This window comes from Alligator mississippiensis, chromosome 14 (genome assembly GCF_030867095.1).
Source record: "Alligator mississippiensis isolate rAllMis1 chromosome 14, rAllMis1, whole genome shotgun sequence".
NCBI classification, from domain to species: domain Eukaryota; kingdom Metazoa; phylum Chordata; order Crocodylia; family Alligatoridae; genus Alligator; species Alligator mississippiensis.
This window is the reverse complement of record NC_081837.1, coordinates 6188120-6210034: the sequence shown is the minus strand read 5'-3', so window position 1 is coordinate 6210034 and position 21915 is coordinate 6188120. Positions and strand designations below refer to the sequence as shown.

At 49.9% G+C, this 21915-nt stretch overlaps 1 protein-coding gene across 5 annotated transcripts in view; it reads right to left on the bottom strand.

Moving 5' to 3' along the window:
* Window positions 1-2397: 2397 nt before the first annotated feature.
* Window positions 2398-21915, bottom strand: part of CUEDC1 (CUE domain containing 1) — a 92962-nt gene continuing 73444 nt past the window's right edge. For all 5 annotated transcript variants that reach the window (XM_019493263.2, XM_014608085.3, XM_014608084.3 and 2 more), the window contains 9 exons: window positions 21601-21728; window positions 18230-18356; window positions 16572-16755; window positions 13775-13858; window positions 11813-11902; window positions 10381-10474; window positions 8949-9007; window positions 7658-7728; window positions 2398-6649 (listed from right to left, as the gene is read on the bottom strand). In XM_019493263.2, the coding sequence (XP_019348808.1) occupies window positions 7661-7728; window positions 8949-9007; window positions 10381-10474; window positions 11813-11902; window positions 13775-13858; window positions 16572-16755; window positions 18230-18356; window positions 21601-21728 (834 nt within the window). In that variant the 3' untranslated portion in view covers window positions 2398-6649; window positions 7658-7660. The remainder of the gene's footprint in view (window positions 6650-7657; window positions 7729-8948; window positions 9008-10380; window positions 10475-11812; window positions 11903-13774; window positions 13859-16571; window positions 16756-18229; window positions 18357-21600; window positions 21729-21915) is intronic.

Below are 21915 nucleotides of genomic sequence, written 5' to 3'. Positions count from 1 at the left end.
AGACCTGCCAGTAGCATCCCCAATTGACCAGCTCCCCTCGAAGATTTGGGGGAGGGAAGGAAACAGCTGAAGCTCGAACTCAAAACAAATCTCAAAGCAGGGGAACCCCACACACAGATGTTCGCATCCATGTTGAGATGTGCTACCAGGAAGTGCAGCAGCGTTCACGACGTACCAATCCAGACGCTCAGCACAGAGCAGGGCCATGCGGCATTGAACACGAGTAACCCCTATTTCAGAAATAATGCATTATAATAATTTATTTCCATTCCACCCAGAGACAGCGCGCTGGAGCCAGGCTGCTGTATATTTGACAGACATGGAGGAGTTGGTGTATTGATAATACAGATAATGAAATAGTTTAAGGAAACTGCACATACTCCAGCCCCGAGAGACCTATTATTTTCAGAATTAAGTGGGTAACTCGCCACGTTTTTTATCAAACGCAGTTCCACGCTGCTGTAGCCGACTACAGACACACCGCGGACTCATCTCACAGCTCATCTCGAGGTGGTTGAGCCAGCTTTTTTGCTCAGGGAAAATAAACCCTCGTTACAGAAGATTCGCTATTGATTTCGCTGGCAAAGAGCCCAACCTAATGCCCACTGAACTCAGTGGAAGCCCTTGCGTTGGCTCGTGGCCTACACGTCCCCACATTTCTCAAGTGAAACGGATGGATGCCTGCTGCATGCCCCCTACGCTAGCATGCAACTGCCAAGATCATCCGTGTTAATTGGGAAATAATTTCTCAGCATAACATCGTTTATCTTAAGTCACTGGTGCTGAATCTCCTCTCCCACGCTGAGCAAAGCCAGAGCACAGGGGCTTTACCTTGAGCCAAGCGGCAATGCTGCGTTACATCAACAGAGACATAAAACCTCCTCGCTCACCTTGCAATCCCTTCATAGCCTCCTTGGACCAAGCACAAGCCTGAGAAAGAAAGGTCAAAACCCATTCGATACGGAGGGACCGCAGGTCCCGGGACATGCAGCTTCACTCGGATCTCACTGTAGCCACCAGCTGTTGACCTCCAGGCCAAAGATGAAGGCTGACCTCTTGCAAGACTTGGCAGTGGGGTCCCATGCTGGCAAAGAATACCTTGCCCAGCTCCTACCTCCTGTGCCAGGCTTCAGATGGTTTCCCCGATCCAGGATCTACCCTCCCAAAGCGTGGCTGTGAGTCATGACCAAACCACAGCCACCAAAACTAATATCTCCTGTCCCTAACACCAGTATGCGGGTCCTTTTAAGTTCAAGAGCCAAGGCATGTTGTGTCCTTCTGGAAGAGGGAGAGCGTGACTCTTGCTTCCTCTCAGGAAAACTTTCTGCGGGCTTAAAAGTTTCCTGTACCGTAAACGGGGGGTGGGAACTCGAGTCAAAATTTGTATTGAGGCTGTGCACCTTCTCTCGCTCCCCCCATCTTCAGCCTAGCCCTGCGTATACGTTTTCTGTTGCAACTGGTATCAGACAAAAAACAAGGTTTTTGAACAAAAGCATTTTTTTCCTGCCCCACAAATGGTGCCTGCTTTTGAAGGGGAAAAAAACCTGTCCTGGCCAACACTCCAGGCCAACCGGGCCATTTTGATTTGGAAAGGGTGTCACAATCCCTCGTGGCCCCGTTGTCTATGGGGCAGGCTCCATTTCTCCTCTTTCCCTTTCCAAAGGTTGGCCTACGCTATGGACTGCAGGCCAAATTAGGTCCCTTCTGAGCACGGTGTTGCTGCAATTAAACTGCTTCTGGTAACCCAGTAACTCAGGTATCTCTACACCAGGGGTGGGCAACCCCTGGCACGAGTGCCACAGTGCGGCACGCAAAGGCATTTTGCTTGGCCTGCGCACCTTGGGGCGGACGGCGGGGAAGGGGCCGGGGCTGCACCGCCACAACAAGGATCAGGCCCCTCGCGGCTCCCCTGCCATCTGCCCCTGGCCCCTCGGACAAGCAGGTCCGAGTTTGCGGGTGTTTTTGGCACGTTGCCGACCCCTGCTCTACACAAAGTGTAGTCTGTGAGGCCAAGAGGAAACCATGGTGTGTCCTGGGAGATTAGCCCTTTTTTTCCACCCCCACCCAAGGAAAAAAAAGCCCATTTTCTGACCAACACTCATTCACTTGCCATTGAAAGGGCCTTTTAGGGCTCTTCTGCAGCAGCCAGGCTGTTTACAGAAGTCCTCCCTTCTGCTTCTGCAAAGCCCCGAGGTGGAAAATGGACATACGAAGGATTGCTAGAGCCTCGCTGTTTGAAAGGAAGTAATAATCTCTACCAGATTAACCTTTAAGAGCAGTGCCTGGAACTAGAACGAAGAGAAAACTGACTTCACTCATAGTTTTGATTTCTCTGGTTCACCTTTGCTGGTAAAAAAAGAGAAAGAAAAAAATCAAAGGCAAAGAAAACCAAAGCAGTAAGAGTACAACGTGACTTTATTATATGAATTACTATTAAACATCTTTAAGAAAAAAAAAATCACTTATGGAAATAAATTCTAAAATAGCAACACTCACAAACGTCACAGAAGTCTTTTTTGTTTTATTTTGGGGAGGGTTTTTGTTCGTTTTGTAGAGAAGCAATACAAATGTCACTGAGTATTGTACATTGTTATAGAAGAAATGCGATTTGGCTTTCAAGCCTTTCATAGCAGCCTTTCCATTTGTTATACCTGAATTTTAAAAAAGGAGAGGGGGAGAATCACTCTTCTTCTGCTATGGCAATACTTTATACCCCCTGGACGTTTTGAAATGGCTACCAGGTTACGTCGTTCCGAACGGCTTTGTCTAAAGTAGGAGCTCGTACGGTTTGCTGTTAGATTGGATTAGCCGACACATCCTACGGAGACACAGACAAGGCAGTGTGCCTTAAAGCAGAGATCAGCAAACTTTTAGGAGCGATGGGCTGAATCAATGGAGCTAGGTCCGACGTCCCCCCCCTTGCCGCGGTGTCGTCAACATCCCCTGCCGCCAAATTGCGGCCGAAGTTCTGGCTTCTTTGGCCAGATGCAATCAGTTGGTGGGGCAGGTATGGTCTGTGGACCGCAGGTCACTAACCCCTTCCTGAACCATGCGTACGAAGAACTCGTAGTAGCTAGCACATGTTGAGCAACGTGCGCCAAAGCGCCTTTACATCTCACTCGAAGCCTGACACCCATTGTACACAATTAAAGAATGCTGTGTAACGACCTTAGTCCTCTCCCACTCACTTTAGTGAATCAGTCTCTTAAACACACTAAACGCTCTCTACTCTGCTTGGCTTTTTTTTTAATATCTACACTTTGGGTCTATGGAGAATCAGACCTCAGGATGGGATGTCCTGCAATGCAAGAGGCTCCAAAGTTGGCTTCGAAGGGAGTAAAGGATGCTTAGTAGCTTATAGCCATAATGAAGACAGCTTGAGATCAGCCCAAAGAGAGGGAGGAGGGGGCAGCCAGCTGCCTCTGGTCTTTTATCCACTGCAACATGAAGGTTATGTGGAGAACATGACTCTAAGGAGCTGCGTACATGAACTTGATGTCCTAGCGGTCAGTCTAGGCAGGAACAAACTGTATTTACCACCTAGCTGTGGTTAATCCCGTGCTTCGGGTAGCATTACCCGCGATTAGATGATGTGACAGTAAGCTGACTTGTCCTTGTCTACAGATTGCTAAATCGTGTTGAACGTCATGTTAGTTACCATGACTCCTTGCAGCCCGGCTGTTGTACAACCCGATTGCACAAGACGACAAGGGACACTCTGCTGGGAGAAGACTTCGGGGGGCCTTGCACTACACTGAGCACCCGGGCCGGCTGTAAACATACAACACATGTCCGGAGGGACAGGTGCTTTGTTATCTCCCCTGCCCCACATCCCTCAAGCAGCGGACTGCCCGGAGACCAGCCTGCCTAAGAAAAATGCTCCTCTCTTGGGACAGGCTGTAAAATTTCCTACCAGCAAGAGTCTGAGCTTCTGTTTGATCATCTGTTCATGCCTTTCGCGTTGATGGAAACTTAGCTCAGAGTTAAGCCCTTGGTAGCCAAGAGGCGCTGGAACGTTTACAAGCTGATTTAATTCCAAGCTTGGTTCGCTTCCAAACAGGCAGAGCCGCTTTGGATTGGGAGAGAGGAACAGGCAAACACTTATTAAACAGGGAGCCAACTGACGATAGGAAAAGGGAAAAAAGGGACAAAAAAACAGCCTTAACTATTCTCGGCTGAGGAATATATAAAAAAGTCTCTCCCTGTTGCAAAAGCCATTCTATTTCCAGTGGCACGGTTCCAGCTTCACACTCAGCAATCCGCATGTGCGTACACATGTGCACATGCATGCACACACACGCACACTTTCCAAACGTGGGACTTTATCCTGAATGGCACTCGGCACTACAGAGCCTGCTGATTTCACAGGGAGCTGCGGGCATCTGGCACCTTAGTCATATCCTTTCCCTTAAAAGCCTGCAAAGCACGTTCCTGGAACCTCACATCCTGCATAGTCCAGCAGACTCCAAACCGCTGGACTCTCCTCTAAGCAAGCCTGACGTCATCTGGAGCTTTTCTAGCTTTGGAGGGGGAATGTTTCTCCTTCCATTCAGGGGATTTTACCAAAGGACTCATTGATGCGCCTCTCCCTGGCCTTTAAAAAGAAAATGGTGAAGATGCCAAGACCAGGCTCCTCGCTGGAAGGGTGGGCCCTGAGGACCCTAAGAATTGGTGGAGGGCCACAACGGCTGTCCACTTTGTGACTTAATCGTGCCTGAGGGAACCATACTGTTCGGGGTTCGAAGCGGCTCAGGTTCTGAGCAGGAAACCACGTACCCAAGATAGCTGAGATCCGAAGGAAGCGTCCAAATAACGTTCCACACCACAAGGATGCGTCACTTGAGAGACTGACGCAAGTGTATGCATGTGTGTGTGTGCATGTGCACGTATGCATGTGCGTGTGTGCATGCTCTTCCCCACTAAGGGCATGAGTTGGTCTTAATGGCATCTCCCAAACATCCCTCTCCCACCCTCGTTTTTCTAAGTCTGCAGGCAGCGAGAGTATAGGCTGATTGAGCACCAGGTGCATGGAGCAAGAATCCTCCTGCTCAGCAACTTTTAAAAAGCATCGAACTTGGCACACGCTTCAAAGGCCTACAGATTCTGAAGCAGATTTCCAAAGGGAGACTGAAAGCCCGCAGCCTGGGCTTTTGTTCCAAAGCCCAATAGAAAAGCAATGAAAACAGCTTTTTGTTTGTTTGATTGCTTGGATTTCTTCGTCCTCCTGCTCCATTTGCAACCCAAATGTCGTAACATTTGTGCTAGTGCATGAGAGCCAGAAAGAGAAACTTGACTGGTTTCTTTTTGCTGGCCGGGCTGAGAATAGACAATATTGCCAGAGAGAGGCAAAATTGGCTCATGGGAGCTATTTCGCACTAAACAATCGACCCTGTGGTTCGAACGCATGAGGATTATTTTGGCCTGACAGTTCCCCCTTCAGCTAAAATGATCTTAGTGTTGCTTTTCCAGTCCTTCACAGCACTCGGCTGTGACATGGGATTGCAAGCTCCCTCCAAAGAAGCCAATAAACTCCGAGCCAACCACACCTTCTCATGCTCTGAAAACTCCTGGCCAGGTCTCTGCACAGATGTGCCAGGACCAGGTGGGACCCAGGGGCGAGGAGCCATTTGCATCTCACTTGAGGCCAAATCCTGATCCCAACAGCTAAACTGCCCATTCAATAGGATTTGGCTTGTGATGAACAAGCTCAGAGGGGAAAATCAAACAAGGCCCCATCTACACTCCCAGCCCATCGAAAACCATGCTCATCAAGCGTACTTTCTGCCGCCGAGGGAGAAGCCAGCTGGCACGAACGTTACCCCAATCCAAACAAGACCTCATGAGACGCATTCTAGTTGAGAAATCAGCCATGACAATGAAACTGCTCCAAAATCCACCCACCCCATCCACCCTTCATCCCAGCTCGGGAATGGTACCATAATATCATGGGAGCAGCAACACAAAGCAAGAGAAGGTTGTACATGGGACAGAAAAACACAGTCCCAGCTTTGTGCATGTTTCAAGGCAGTTTTGATCAATGCCTGAGGCAAAAGGTTGCATCCAAAGTAAGATGTCTGGAAAAAAATAAAAAGAAGAAGGCCTTTTCTTTTAAAAGAGAATTCATATTGACCAATACCTGACCTGAATCCCAGCTCATTACCCCTAGCGGCAAACAACAACATTTTGTAGGTCTTTTTTCGTGTGCGTAGAGTAAGATTACACTGCTACGGAGATATGTTTAAAAATGATTGAGCCAGGGCTCAGGTTTGGCTGCATTATTATTATTATTATTATTATTATTATTGTTTTGAATTCATATCAGAACAGCACATGTATCAGAGTGTGAGGAGTCGACCATTACTCCCATAAGCTTGACATCCACTATCTTCACAGCAGCGATTGAGAAAAACTCAGATCAGCTGCTGATTTTTGGCTGGATTTGCTAAAGAGGAAAAGGTGTTTTCAAACCCCTGGTAAGAAAACATTGTGCCTCATTTTAATACCTGTACTTCACAAGAGTACAACAGCAGGGGAGAAGAAAAAACAGCCAAGGGACTGCTTTTTCTCTCCTGTTCAGTCATCTTCTTATTAAGCCTTTGATAAGTTCTCTTCCAGCCACAAAGCCCAATTCGGGTAATGGATCTGGGATCTAGAAAAGAGAAGACAGAAGGGGGAAAAGCATGCTTAGTCACAGCAGCTTCACGCATGGCTGTTGCCATCAAGCCTGTCACTCTGCAGTGGATGCTGTTAAACCGAGCCATAAATAATGACTGAGCTTGATGCATGTGAATGGGCAGGCATGGATACATGGTGTGTTTTCATCCATAACTTCATGCCAAGCCCACCCACACACACGCTCTCAATGGAAGACAAAGAGCAGGGCAGACTTGGCCTGGCAGCCGTCCTTGCAAACTGGAATACAAATGCTTGCACAACCAGCTGCAACAGGAAACGGGAGATCTCTGTGGCCTGGGAATTTCCTCATCTCCATCAAGCCTCATCTGCTGGGTGTCCTGAGTACCATGCATTTTGTGGGCCTCCCAGTGCAGGATTCGCATTGAGAAGAAAAAAAAAAAAAAAGTCTCCGTTGCACTGGATCCCTCATTCGCAGCCTCAGCCAAGAGAAAAAGCCTAATTGCCCCTAAGGACTTAACTCCCCTCTCACCCATAGAGAAGACCCTTCCACCAACCTATTTGCACTGGTGTGGACTTCCCCTCTGTGGGGCCGTGAGTCTGGGACCTTTTACTCGAGCCCTGCCCTCAGAGCTCATGCAGAATGGAGAATTAATCCGAAAGCGACTCTATTTAGGGGCTGCGGCCCTGCTGCTCTCCACCTAGCAGCTGTTAAGGGAGACAGACAGGTATGCAATGTAGCAACAGAGGGCTAAGCCCTGTGGCTGACATTCACTGTCATGCAGGTGTCCTGCACCAGGCTCTACGCACTGAGCCCAACTTCTGTCCTTAATACAGGACTCACACGGCACAAAAAGCCTTGTTGATTCTTGGCAGCTGCAATGGATTATTTGGCTGCTCCGAGGCATGTGCTTTGTCTGTCAGCTCCAGGCGCCCAACCGAGCCTGGAGCTCATTGGGGGTAGCCTAGCATAGCCCAGCCAATTTCTGTAATGAGTGGCACTTGGCTTCAAGGCAGCTCTTACCACTTATTGCCCTTCTTTCGGTGTTTCCTCTTCCTCGTGTAGCTGCGGCCGCCTTGCTTGGAAGTCTTCATCTGAAAAGCATGAGAGAAACATTCGCGTCACACCCCGAGGAGACTCTTCCCCTGCGCCTAAGCAAGTTGGGTATCGTGTCATGGTTGGGTGCCATGTCACGGCAGTGACACAAGAGACTGGGGGCTGGTAGAGTAACAGAGGTGACTTTCGCTGCTGGGACACTGGCCTGAATCTGCCCTAGGCAAGTAGTGACAGCGTGGTCCCTGCTTGATGGTTGTGCAGTGGCCTTTGAGAAATGAGTTGGTAGGTGTCATCCCATCTCCTGCTGCCTGTGCACCCACCTGTACAAACTTCCCCTTTCTTGGCTGTCTCAGCCAACAGGTCAAGGCATGAATGAATCACAGGCTGCACCCCCTGTCTAATCCCTCACGGTGTTCTCCGGGGTAAGGGGACAGGGCCACCTCCCCTTCTACTGTTACTGTCATGCAGACTAATAAAGGACTTCAAATCCCAGAGCTGTCAACCCATCCCCTTTCATCACAGCGGTCTACTTTGTTGAGAGGTACCACCAGCTTTGCCCAGCCAAGCTGACAGAGGGTGCTCCTTGCCCTCTGCTTTGTGGTCACCTGTCCTCTGAGAAGGAGCCCCAATTTGCTACAAGGAGGTGGGCTGGATACCTGGAGCTCCCCTGGTTCAAGTCCCAGCTCTCCCTGATTCAGGGCACCACCCTGAACCTAGACCTCACCTGTCCCAGACAAATGCCTCAACCGCCTGGCTCCTGCTATCCTGGGATGGATCAATCTCTTGTTCTTATCCCTATCTGGAATCTCAAGAAGTTTCCCAAACAGGAAACCACTTTCCCAGCCAGCTATTTTGATGCCTGAGTTCTCATGGTGGTTGTACAAGGAAGCACTCGTTATCCATTCAAGGAGCGGAAGTGTGGAGAAAGCAGAGAAGCATCATTCAAAACAGAGGAGGACCTCCTCCTCTTTCCCCTGGCTTGGGAAAGCTCCTCCATGCCTTGGGCAGGAGCTTTCCTCTTTCAGTCTGCTACGGTCACCCAGATGGCGCAGCCCAACATGGCCCAAGGAAACTGCAAAGCCACATGGCTGAGGTCATGGCAGGCAGGAAGACACCTCCCTAGGGAGGATATGCCATTTCTGCCGTGGGATACACTCAGACCCACGCGATTCAGAGTCCCACCCAGCCACATGCACAACAACAGAGAGGGTGAGTCAGCCCATGACTCACGTCTGGCAGAAACAGGGCATTTCCTTACCGCACGAGTGTCCTTCCACATCGTCAAGAAGATTAGCCGTGGATGCCCCGGTCCCCAGCCTGCAGGCTCTGTTAAGGAAAAATGCCCAATGGCCTGAGCCGCCGCAGCAGCATAGCAAAGTATACCCTTTCAGGCAGCCCAGCACTGTTAACTCCAGAATGGTTCCCAAGGTATGTTTCCCATTACAGTGTGCTCATCTGTTGTCCGAGATCTGGCTTATATAACCAGAGTCGATGCAATGACAGTGTTTCTCCACCACCAAGAAGACATGCTTTGAATGGTATTACTGCCCGTGTACACAGGGAAACAAAGCCTTTCCCCCCTGGCCTCCTCTGAGCCCCTGCATGCCAGCTAAGAAAGAAAGGCAAAGGAGACAGGACGGAAGGAAGAGCTGCCCTTTGCTTTCTGGGCTCCTCTTGCCGAGACTGGCATGACAACGATCCAATGCATGCATGCTGCTGGGATTAACTTGCCTCTAGGGAAATGCTTGCCAGACAACACAGTTTTAAGGGATCAAGGACAAGTCGTTCCATTTAAACAGGCTCAGTCCAGACCCCAGATCCAAACAAGCCAAGACTCGAGAGGGTCCAGAGTCCCACAAATCCCTAATGCCGATACATTTGGTGCAGTTGCAGCTTGAGATACGAGACTGGCAAGTACGTGCTTTCTGGTTACAGCCACTGTTATTCCCCTCCTCGACAGCAGATCCATCTCCACCCCTGCCAATCTTAGAGCCTGGACACACGACGCATTTTACACCAGTGGAGAAAAAAGGAGCAGACTAACAGAGAAATCCTACATTTATGTAACTTATTCTAATTGGTGTTCGCTTGCTCCAGGAAAGAAAACCAAGGGGTAAAACTATATAGCAGTTATACTGATATAAGCACCATCTGCCCAAAGTTTATCCTGGCACAGTATTTGCTCAAGAAAAACAGGCTGTTCCCTGCTCCCTTTCCGCTCTATAGCGAGGCGCTGTAATAGCACCTTCTGCAAGATGCTACCCTGGCATAATTTGCTGACCGATCCACTCCGTCTCCCAGTGTGGTATACTTCACTGTAGGAGACTCATGTACAAATTACATTAGTGTGAACACATCATGTGTGCAGGCCCCTTAGAGAGAGTTTCAGAGCTTACGTGAGACTGAAGCAGTGTGTAGCAGATCTTTTCCCTGCTCTCCCCTGCAAATTTTTCCATCTCAAGGCTTAATTTCTTTTCATACCAGGCCTTTCCCTCTATAATCTTCCTTTCACCTAGCCTGAATCACTCTCCCCCCCCCATGTCTAGTGGATGGTCAGGGTGGCTGCAGCCCCCTTGCTCTAGCCCTCTCCAGCCGCGTGCATCGCAGTTTTGACCCTGGAGCTGGGACTCGGTCACAGAGACCTCTGTGTGATCAGGACACGGGAGGATCCCGTGCAGGCTGAAGGATACACCTGGTGCTTCAACAAGTGTTTTCTTTTTGATTTCCTCATTTTGGTCTTCTCTGAGAAAGCCCTGGCGAGTTCAAACAGCTTCTTGCGTGTAGCTGAAAGGAAAGCGGCAGGTGAGAGGTTCGCTCTCAATAATAAGCCATCGCAAGCTGATCCAGACAATGGTGATGAGAGATGCCAAGCTCGAATGCTGCCTCTTTAGGACAATTAACTCTTTGCAGACTGCAGGGCAGTGAGGCAGGGGGTGGGGAGGTGACCGAATCCAAATGAATCTGCTTATTTGAATGCAGGATTCACAAAGCCTTAGTGTTTCGCCTTAGGAAGCCCAGGAACAATACACTTTTTCCAAGCCCTAGTACCAGTTACAGTGTCCATAAAAAATTATAATTTGATCCCTGGGGGGAAGGATTTGATTTACTACACAAAAGGTCTGGCTAGTCCGACTCTTACTGTGAGTTTCTTGACATTCTTGGCCCATGACTAAGGCAAAATTTTCCCTGCACTAAATGAAGCTCAGTTCCACTGTAGCCTGTGAGTCAGAGTCCATGAGTGCCAATCTAATTTTGCAACAGGAGACCAGCCTGTGGCTGGCTGGAAAGAAAGAATAAAACTGGGAAGAGAAGCTATTAATTCCCCATTTCTCTCTTAGGAGTTAAAACAGAAGCTAGAAAGGAACTGCTTCCACTCCCAAGAACCGTAATACCGGGCAGGTCACAGATTTGTACTGTACGCTACAGACATCAAAGGCAGACGGACACAGGTTGCAATATGCAGGAGGCATGAGGTCCGAGCGGTCTAAGCAATTAGCCAGCTAAGCTCCTGCCAATGATGAACCTGCTACTCCCTCTGCACCTCTGGACTCATCCGTTCTGAGTCGGGGAGATGGGAAGAAAGGGAGAGAGGACAATTCAACCATGCTACCTCTACCTTCCTAAGGGCACCACCATTTTCCAGGGTGGATTGGGAAGAGTTGAAGAGCAAAAGCCATTCAGGAAGCACCCAGAACCATGCATTCCCCTGCATCCTCCAGGGGATCCTCTTCATCGACGGCTCTGACTGTGCTTCTATTAGGAGATGGTATCGCAGACCTGAGACAGCTGCCATCTGGCTGATCACGGTGCAAAGCTGGCAGCACAGACTGCCATGTGGACAAGCTGCCTCGGGGAGCACCCAGCCCCACCTGCAGCTGAACGTGCTTTGCCCATGGGCCCCGTCTGGTTCACGGAGGGGTGTGACAAACACGAAGGTCAGAAAGCCAGATCATTGTATAACGGGGCATTCACTGGCACATATACACACACACACACACACACACAACTTTGGCAGAAGAGTGCTGTAGAGCTCAATCTGGTGCCAAAGACTCCTCTGGGCTTCCTCCTCCCGTCCCTACTCGCCCTCCCGTCTGCCCATATGGAACCTGGAAACAAACTCACATTTTCCCATGTGTTTCAATTTGTCCCTGAATAAGGCATCTTCAGACACAGCACTGCTGGCCTCACTGGTTACGGAGGGAGCTACGTCACCTGAAATGCAAACATCTGGTCACTCGAGGGGCGAGGTCGTTATGACCCAGTTCCAGCCCCGGCACGAAGCAGCTGCCAAGCATCTCTATCCTGGGCTGAACAAGGCAGAGAGATGAGAGCGCAGACAGAGAACAGAGACGAGGGAAGAAATAGCAGCTGTTGGGGAAGCACAAAGGGTGAGTCTGTCCTGCCTCCATGACACAGGCCAGGCTGAGTATCCCCATGCCAGTTGGGGTATGTTTTGGGTGGCAGAGGGGTCAGCAGACACAGGGGCCCCCCTTCCACTAAGATCAGGATAGACTTCTGATGAGACGGGTGCAAGACTGAGACCAGGCCCTCTGCTGATTTCAGCAGAGTTAGGGGTGACTTATCCCAGCAGAGAAGCTCAATCCAGGGACTCATATCACTAGTCCTCAATATCTTTTCCACCTGTTCACACTGACATCGGGCTGGCTGGCACAGCTGCCACTCCAACCTGGAAGCTTACATTGGTGCCAATGGCAGCAAAAGAGACAAGGCAATGGAGAATAGGGCTCCACTGGCTAACGTCCATGCCGAGTTGGGCAACTGCAGTCAACCCTACCTGCTCTCACAACGTACATCCCTAACTTACCCCATCTGTTCCTTTTATTCCTCCACTCGTTACCAGCTCATACTCCAAGATCATTCCCATCACCCCGGCAGACAGATCTAACTCATTAAGCATGGAGAAAGTTTCGAAGTCTCAGCTGTACCAGTGCCGGCAGCTGATCCGGGTGAATCAGATCTTGTTAATTGTGTCCTTGTGCTCCCTTCCCGCAGCCCTCCCCTTCTCATCAAATTTGGGCACAATTGAAATTCCATGAGCTTGGCCAGAACCGACACGTCAACCCCGATGAATAGCTGCATTTGCCTTGGCCCCCCTCCGGACTGAACATGAAGACACTGACAGACACCGACTAATTCTGTCCTTCGGGGCAGCTGCTGCGTTTGAGGACAAAGGTTAATCGGGATTACTCAGAGGCAGTCGTCATGCTTTCCGAGGCTGATTCTCTGCTCCGGGCTACACAAGGGGCTGCTTTGTTACGCTTGGGAACTAGATCGCAGTTCTCTGCCTTCTTCATCGGCTCTCCTGCCACAGCTAAGTCACCAAGGGTGGTAAGAGAGAAGGGAACTAGGGACAGGGGAAAATGATGCTTTAAGACTCAAGCACAGGGGTAGAAACACATTGGTGGCTTCAATCTTGGACGTCTGGCCCAATCTTGAGGCACGTGTTGGACTACAGGTCTAGAACAGAGTGGATCTGATGGCTCCTTTGAATGGATCTGACGGGAGCCCAAACTTTGTCGGTGCTGAGACTGCTACAGGACAAGTGCTATTGACTTCGTACAGAGAGGACCTTCTCTGCCAGGAGGAAGCAAGGAACCTAGCAGAAACTCACCACTCTCTTTCACACCACCGGGCTCATGCCAAGGAGCGCTAGCAAGGAATATAACACTCAAAAAATCTCCTCCGTGGAAGAGGAAGCTGATGGGGCAGCTTTTCCAAGCACCAGCAGGAACTGGGTGCTGAACTCCCCCTAACTCTCTATAGGTGTTAAACCTGTTCACTGCCCCTTTGGCTTTTGAAGAGCTCACCCATAACTTCTACCCATTTCACAGAAGACAAGAGCAAAGTTCTCTGCTGATCATGTTCCAGGATGAGAATTCCCCCCTCCCTGGCCACAAATAGCAGAGCTTTTGAGAGAAGAAAGGATTTGGGATATTTGGGGATATTTCATCTCCTGCTACTTGTCCTTATGGAGAACCTCAGTGACAGAAGCCCTAGAAATACAAAAGGTGTCGGGAGATCCCAGTGATCGGAAGCTATGCTCACCCGTGGCTGGTAAATTACCTGATATTACAGAAGAAAAACTGAAATTGTTGCTGACGGCAACGCTGCTTGACTTGGATTTTTTTGATTCATATTTCAATCGATCTGAAAAACAAAAAGATACTCGATTTGATCTAGAACTCGTACGTTCACTCCCTTCGTCTCTCTCTAACCACACATTTATTCTGCATCCGCTGCCAGGATTTAACAGCTTCAGAGTAACAAGTGTCCCAATGAGGAAGGCGGCTGGGGGCAAGATTTGGAGGTTATTGTTTCCAAGGGGAGCTGAGCTGACGGCCCCGAAGGCTGCAGTCCTTTCTCAAAGTGTAGGGACAGCCTGGCCAGTAGCACAGCTGACTTTGCTAATGTGTCTTGCCACCATGCCTCATCCCTTGAGGGACCATGTTTAGGAGTGAACAGATGGATAACTAGAACATGGACTGGCACCCACTAATCGCATTTGGTTGGCGGATGAGTATCAGCTTCAACTAGATCTTGGATTTGTGAATGGAAAAAAAATAGCATAAAATTTGAGCATGCAAACATAATCAATAAAGGCTAAACAAAGTCAGACTTAGGTGTGCTACTTTTAAGCACCTAACTCCACATAAAGACACCTAAATAATGTTGTTTCTGTGCTGATATGCCCCGTAAGTCCTCTGAAACCCACAGGAATTTGCAGATGCTCAGTCTCTCTGAAAATCAGGCTCTAAATACAGTGTGAGCTGGAATTAATGACTGAGTTTATGACTGGACTTGGCTTCATAGGATTTTTCTTGAGATTTGCATAAGCTTCATAGGTCACTTGCACAAAGAAATAAATGCTTAAAAAAAAAGTATTTGGTTTGGATGCCATTTTGCTTCTAAAAAACCCCCCAAGAAAACTCTTAGCAAGAAAAGATTGAAAAAAGTAACTTCCTGTCACTTCATGAAGACCAGTGGTGACAGAAGAGCATGTTCACACTTCTGAAAACAGGGCCTCCGAGCTCAACCAAAACTCCAGGTCAACACAGCTGTGTGCATTCAATCCAAATGTAGATCAGGATTTGGGAGACATGCCGTTTTCTTTATAATAGGGGCTGGGGGTCCAGGAGCACAGTTAACTCAGCTTGTGTGTAAGTGTCTGTATATATGTTTCTGTAGGTCTGGTAAGTGATAATCAGTTATCAGACCTACAGAAATCACTGGATAAAATCCTCACTTCGGTGAAATCAATGGCAAGGATTTCACCTCTGCTTTTTGGCTGATTTCTTCCCAGGGAAATGGACAAAAGTATCTATTAGCTGTGGTCTCCATCCCAGATGTTTGGGCTTAGGGGTGCACCACTGTCTCCCAGATGTTCAGGTTTTGGAGGCTTCCATTTTGCTCTACATGCACGCATGTGTGTGTGAATGAGTGTATACACACACACACGCACACATATATGCATACACACAGAATAATGGATATTATTTACCGAAAATAATATATCCATTTGGAACTGAACCCAAAACCCTGGAATACAAGTCCCATGCCCGAACCACAAAGCCGCCTTCCCCTTTGCTGACATTGTTTGGGCCATGCAGGACCTCAGGAGAGTGCAACCCTGAGAAGCAAACTCCAGATATTCAAGGAAGCTGGACTGTCTCTCTGGCAGACTGCCTTTACAAGTAAAGAATTGTCTGTCTGGAGCTGCTCGGAGGTTCAGACTGTGGAAGCCAGCCTGGGAGAGACGGATCAATGAGAGCATGTTAGGGACTGCAGTCAGGTTGTGCAATGAATGCAATTTATCACACAGGGCCTGCATCATTTCCACCCTGCTATATTGTGTGCTTTCTATTCACCCCTCCAAAGCCTCGCACAGCACGAACACTTTGCTGACAGCTTAGACAGGCAAATTGAAAATGTTCATCTTATCCTGGTAAAAGGAAGCAAAATGAAACTCATAAGCGAGCAGCTGATTTTCTGCCGCTGATGGATAGGAGGAAGAGCATTTAAATTAAAGCATTACAATGAGCTTTCGCAAACCAAGAACAAGACCCTTGAGTGACAGGTACCATGACGGGTGAGGGGAATATATTAGCCTTGTGTGCTGAGAATTTAAGTGACGGAGCAGAGAAGAAATGGAAGGGGCTGGCTCATCCTTCAAGAGAAATGAAACCACCAAAACCCCTTAACTTCTCCCTGCAGTGTCATCAGACAAGCAGCTGGCTAACAACCATCAAAACCCACTACACAGGGGCTACAGGGACTCCCAAAGTATTTTAGAATTACAGAGCTTGATTGCAAAATTACAGAGATGTACTTGCCTAACACCTGGGGTGATCACACATCCAACTCAAGGGGAATCATTCACATCAGAGGCACAGAGAAAGCCATGGTGAAACGGGAAACTACCAAAACCTCAACATCTGGGAGACAATGGTACACCGCTAAGCCCCAATGCATTACAATTTAGGAGGGGAGACCACAGCTGATGACGTGCTTTGCTCATTTCCCTGGAAAGAGGTCGGCCAAAAAGCAGAAGTGAAATTCCTTGCCACTGAATTCACTGGGGACAGGATTTTATCCAGCGATGTCTGTAGGTCTGATAACTGTGAAAGGGACTGGCTGGTGGGGAAAGAGGGACTGAATTCACAGTGGGTGGGGACCAGCTGCTAAACCCGGTTAGCAGAAGACAGAAGGACCTGGGAGAGCAGCATTTTGCACATACTCTTCACCGGTGGAAAAGATGACACCACATGTAAGGCCATGGAGACTTTGGGCCCAAGGGCAAGAAATGGCAGCGAAGGAGGAACCCGCACACATGGGAAGCAGAAACAGAAATGCTTCAAGTCACCTCTCTCGAGGGCCAGGAGGAAATCCCGGTTCCTCTGGAGCTCCTTCATGAACTCTTCGTTCTGCAGGAAGAGGGCAATGCGCTCGTCCTCCAGGTACTGCTTCCACTTCCTCTCTTGCTCCAGCGAGCCCTGGGACCTCTGGCTGCTCTCACATGACAGCGACTGATGGCAGCTTTGTGAGCTCTGGGCAGGAATGAGACACGAAGGGAGAGTCAGTGGAAGCCTTTTCTCACACATTGCAGTGGCGGTCCTGCTCAACTTCACACCGATTCAGCAAAGCAAGTGAGCATGTGTTTAAGACCCAGTGGCTGCAATAAAATATAAGCATAAGCCCTCTCCTAAGCTAAATCCTGGTTCATGGGACAGAGGTTGGAACAATTAAAGGTCTCTATGTAGCAACAGCAGGTTGGGTAGCAGTGGTCCAAGCTCTGCTCACCTTCCTTCCTCATGAACAGGTCTCTTCTCTGACCATGCTCGAAGATTATTTCTATTGGGAAAGCCTTTTCCACAACCCAGCTGCTCCTGCATGTGCTCGGCAGCAGAGGTGCTGACACACGGTGCGTCCCCTTGTGCTTTGTCCCTCCTAACCCTGAGAGATGACTAAATTCCAATCAGTTAAGATGGCTGGACCTCACGGGTGTCACTGCTAGGCCCACAGGATCCTTATGGCTAGGGAGGAAGAAAAAGTCCGGTGTGGCCCTCCGATGCCAGGCTAAATCTCAGGAGCTGGTTATTGGGGGGGAAAGAGTCTTTTCTCTTGGGAAGGGAAAACACTTGAGCTGGAAATAAGCGAGACAGAACAATATGGAAGCCTGCAAGGGTGAGATGGGGAGGCTCAGCAGTATCCACATGGTAGCAATCTCCCACCAGTGGTATCTATCTGATTTACAGCTACCCTCGGAGGGCTGTAAAAAGCAAAAGCATACAATTACTGAGGAAGGAAAAGGGCACCAGGACCTCTCCCCCTGCTCAGCCCAGTGAATTGGCAGCTTCCTATTCCCAGAAAGGTAATAGAGCCCGAGACGCTGAAGCCCCAGTGCAATAACTCAGGAGAATATGGCAGGTGTGTTTTCTGAGCCAAGAGGGAAGGGGAGAGAGAGCTGGCTACTGAGCTCCTCCTGCTGCATTGGCTGGCTCCGCTCTTCCAGCCTGCAGGAGAAAGGACTTGGGGGACAGGTGTGTTTGCTAGCTTCCTGCAGGAGCCGGGTGGGGTGGGTGAAAAGGATGCCGTGGAAAGGCTATGTGGAGCATTGCATGCAGGTCCAGGAGCAGTCAGCCAAGTGCCTGGTCTTGTTTCCCCAAGGAAAGGGCTCCTTGCAGCTGCTTGGGGACACTGCAAGGGCCCTGGCTGTAGGGCTTTGTGACCCACTCAGGAAGGAGGGAGGGTGAAGTTTGAAGGAAGTTCACAAACCCTAAATCTTATGTCCCTGTTGGAACACAGCTGCCTCAGGAGGAGAAGGCAGCCAGCCAGCACGCAGCACATGATATAATAGAAAGGGAGAGGGAAATTAGGCTACAGTCCCTGTCCCCAACTGCCCCTCACCTCTTCACAGCAAGGCGCTTTACTCAGTCTATCTACTTCAGGACAGAAGTAGCCCTGCCACGATTTGAAGCTGGGGTCCCAGGGCATTTGAGATGCTGAAAGCACTCTCCTCACCTGCACGCTGCTGATCTGCTGCGGGAGGATGCGAAGGAAGTCATCGGGGAGGTTGCCTAGGAGCGGTGGATTCCAGTTCCTGTACCGCCGCTGCGCGGGAGGGCCAGCAGAAGTCTGGATATCAATTCTGCAGGCCGGGGGGAAAAAAAGGACACGACAAGATAAGGCAGCAATCATTGCAACGTGTCGGCACGCTCTGCAGATGCTGACGGACCCGGTTCTCAATGCCCTTTGGTTCGAATCAGACGGGAGGCCCCATCCAGCCCCCAAAAAGCATGCAAAAGGCTTACAATTGTGAGACGTTCTAAAAATGTCTGGTTATTTCAGGGTTCGGCACTTACTCAGGTGCTCCGTGTTCCTCCCTGCCTTTAGGAGGCTATTCTACCACCACCCCCCAACCTCACTACTGGCATTAAGGCTCCCTGAATTTCTGGGAGTGTGAAAACCTCTTTTTTTTTTATTCTGTTTCTCCTGATATCTTCTTCTTCCTCTTCCACCACCTCCAAAAGCCCCATTTCTTCAACGGGCTTGTTTCTTGCACCAAGGACTCCCCCAGTTAGCAACTTTTTACATGCCAGCCTACAAGCTGCTTTGTAGGAGAGGCAAGATGCACTCATCAAAGCACTAAATCCCTGCCCTGGAGAGCTCACAGCCTAAGGGTGCCAGGCAGCAGGTAGGATGCAGAAAGGCATCTGGATGCTCTTATTATCAGGTTCCTAGGCATTTTTGGAAGGAACAAGGGCAGCACAGACCTGATTTGCATCCATTGGGGAGGAGGCTGGCGGGGAGCAAATGGGGCTGCTTGAAAGAAGACATAAGCTGGCAGTGGGGCTGAGGAGGGAGGTGAGAGGAAATCTCTGCTCCGGCAGATTTCATATCCATGTGAAGAGGACTTATCGCCACCTCTGATCGCATGCGTGTGTGCGCCCGCGCGCGGATTTTATTTTCAGAGCTGTCAGCGAAGCGTAAAAGTCAGCGAAGGCGGCAGGAGGCGATGACGACTGCGTGTGAATGTCAACGTCTTCATTATCACTTACACACGGGGAAGAAAACAAATAAAAGCCTCTTCCCTGGTGACGGCTGCTTTCGAACGTCCCTTTGCGGCACGCTGGCTGTCCCCACTTCGCCGAGTGCCCGGGGGTGCCTGACACGGCACAGAGGAGGACTCAGCCACACAAGGACCAAAGGGTGCTTGTTGAAAGGCTCCACCCGGCCACGAGGCTGGACCAGTGAACCACATCTATTAACCTCCCATCACACTTCCTAGAGGGAACCGCTTCTTTGAAGCCGGCCTGCTACGGCTGCTCTTATGGAGTCAGCTCAGACAACGTCAGCCCAGGGTGACTGCAGATGCCTGCATATAAGCCCAGCTCCACAGCCCATGTCTCTGTAGACCATGCCTCTAAAATGAAAGCTGAGCTAAATCCGCTCCACTTTGAACATCGTAAGAGCAGCCTTTGGGCCCCTGCTGTCCTCAAGTCAGTAGCTGGACAGCACCTCAGCCCAAACCCCAGCGCACACGGTTACAGAAGAGAAAGGCAGAACAAGATCCTACAGCTGGCAGACGAAACCAGAGAACAAGCATGCATTTTTCCAGTAGGTAACCATTTGGGGACATGCTACCACATCTCTTGATGTCTTTAAAATCCAGACTGGATGCCTCTCTGGAAGCGATACTTTTATTCACTAAATTCCAGGGCTCAATACAGAGGCAATCCTCAGCAATCCCTCACGGTTGAGGACGGTTGTCTTCCATAATAGCTTTATCTGTGGGTCCGAAGATGACTGATGAGGCCAATTGGGTATCAACAGACTGTTGCACCTGGGACACGTGTTTCCATGCAGGGTGGGTGACAGAGATAATATAGGGAATTTTGGTGCACAGGAGATGAGCTCATGGCCCCTTTTGCCTTTCTAGGCAGCTGCATCAAATCCAGATGGGACTGCACAAGGATGACATGTTCCACGGCCTCAACAGCTCAGCAGCAAGAGGGACACAATGTGGGTCCTCTGCCTCAACTACTCCGGGTGTCCCCCAGCCGAGCCAAAGGAGAAGCCACGTGAGCTTTTGGCCGTGGTGACCCATTTCACCAACTCTCTAGCGGACAAGTATTGCAGCTGAATCACACCTCCCAGACAGCTCGTAAGAAGCACATCTGTTCCACGGTTCAATTTTCTAAGTTGCCCCCAAAAATGCAGTAGGCCCTCTACATTTAAGAGCATGCGGGCTAATCGAGTAACCACCATCTCCGTCATTCTAGTGTTTATGGCTACAAACAACAAAAGGCTGAAATCAGAGTTTTACCAGATGGATAGCCATCGGCTCACTTAGAGAGGCCACCTGGTGTTTTTTCAGATGAAGTCAAAGCTCCCCCATCTCCGCTGGCTAATTTTTGACATTCCACTCAGTCCAGGAATTACTTTCTCGGCCTTTCAGCTGTTCGGTTTCTGAAGCCCTTGTAGACACTTTCATCCAGCTGTGAACTTCATTCATCTCCTCTGGCTCCTTCTCACCCAGTCCCAATTAGCTCCCACCAGATGATCCTGCAAGAAGCCAGCCCCTGTACAGTCAAACACCATTTGTGCAGCCTTGCAAAGGGCCTGGCCCGTTTGCCTTTCAATAACACTCAGTTTCCGGTCAAAGCCCCATGGCAAGACAGCAGAGAGCATGGAAGGCAGCTCCCCTCTGCTCACACCAGGGTTTCATCTGCACTGTGGGATCACACTACAGGTGTGCTATGGCCTCTTCTGAGAAAAGACTTCATCAGGACTGAAGACAAGGGTGAAACGCGTATTGGAGCGGTGTGCTGCTCATCCAAGCTCCCATTTCGTGTCTGGTGAACTCATACCCAGGCCACTCCTGCTTCGTGTGCCCAGATTTGAACACAAGCTCCAATTTTGGCTCACTTGCACATCCCCGCTGAGAGGTGAAGTTAGGGAAGCTGGAAGGACTCCCAGGACCAGTGCTTTGTACATCTCTCGGACAACTGTGTGTACAGCAAGCCCCAAGGGGAACTGGCCTGGCACCCAACTGGCTTTGCTCCACTTCCTTGGACTGGGATCCCTGACCCTTTGGTTCAATCCAACAGCATTTCATCCTCAGCCACATGCCAGCAAGCCCTTCTCAAGTGTCCTGATGCCTCTGCACCCATCTACACTGCCTGGATCTCCCAGGCACGCTCGTATGTTCCAGCCTGCAGAAAGGAAGTGTGCACAGAGAGATGGAAAACCCTTGCTCCTCCCAGCACAGCAGGCTGCACCCCAATGCCAGAGGCTGTTCTGCACAGTAGCACAGGCATTCCCCTCCTGACACTTCATTTCCTACGAGGCAATGAGATGATGGCAAGTGGGCTCAGCCCAGTGGTGCTTACCTGGGAGGAGGGGTGGGAGGAGCTTGGGGATACTGCCGGTCAAACACGTGCATGTCGTAGGCAGGGGGCGAGTACACGGGAGGGGGCTCTTCATCCGAACTGTCTGGTTCCAGAGTCCGCTCCAAAATCTGTGCGAAGGGAGAAAGAAGAAATGAAAGACTGGCGGCAAGTTGGCAGAAGACACCCTGGAAAAGGCAAGACAAGCCCAGCCGCACACGGTGCCTCCCTGCTTGTGCATAGGGATACGGTGGGGTAACTCGTGTGAAGGCATGGGGGGGGCAAACCACTGCGAAACCAGAATTGGACCCATCACCC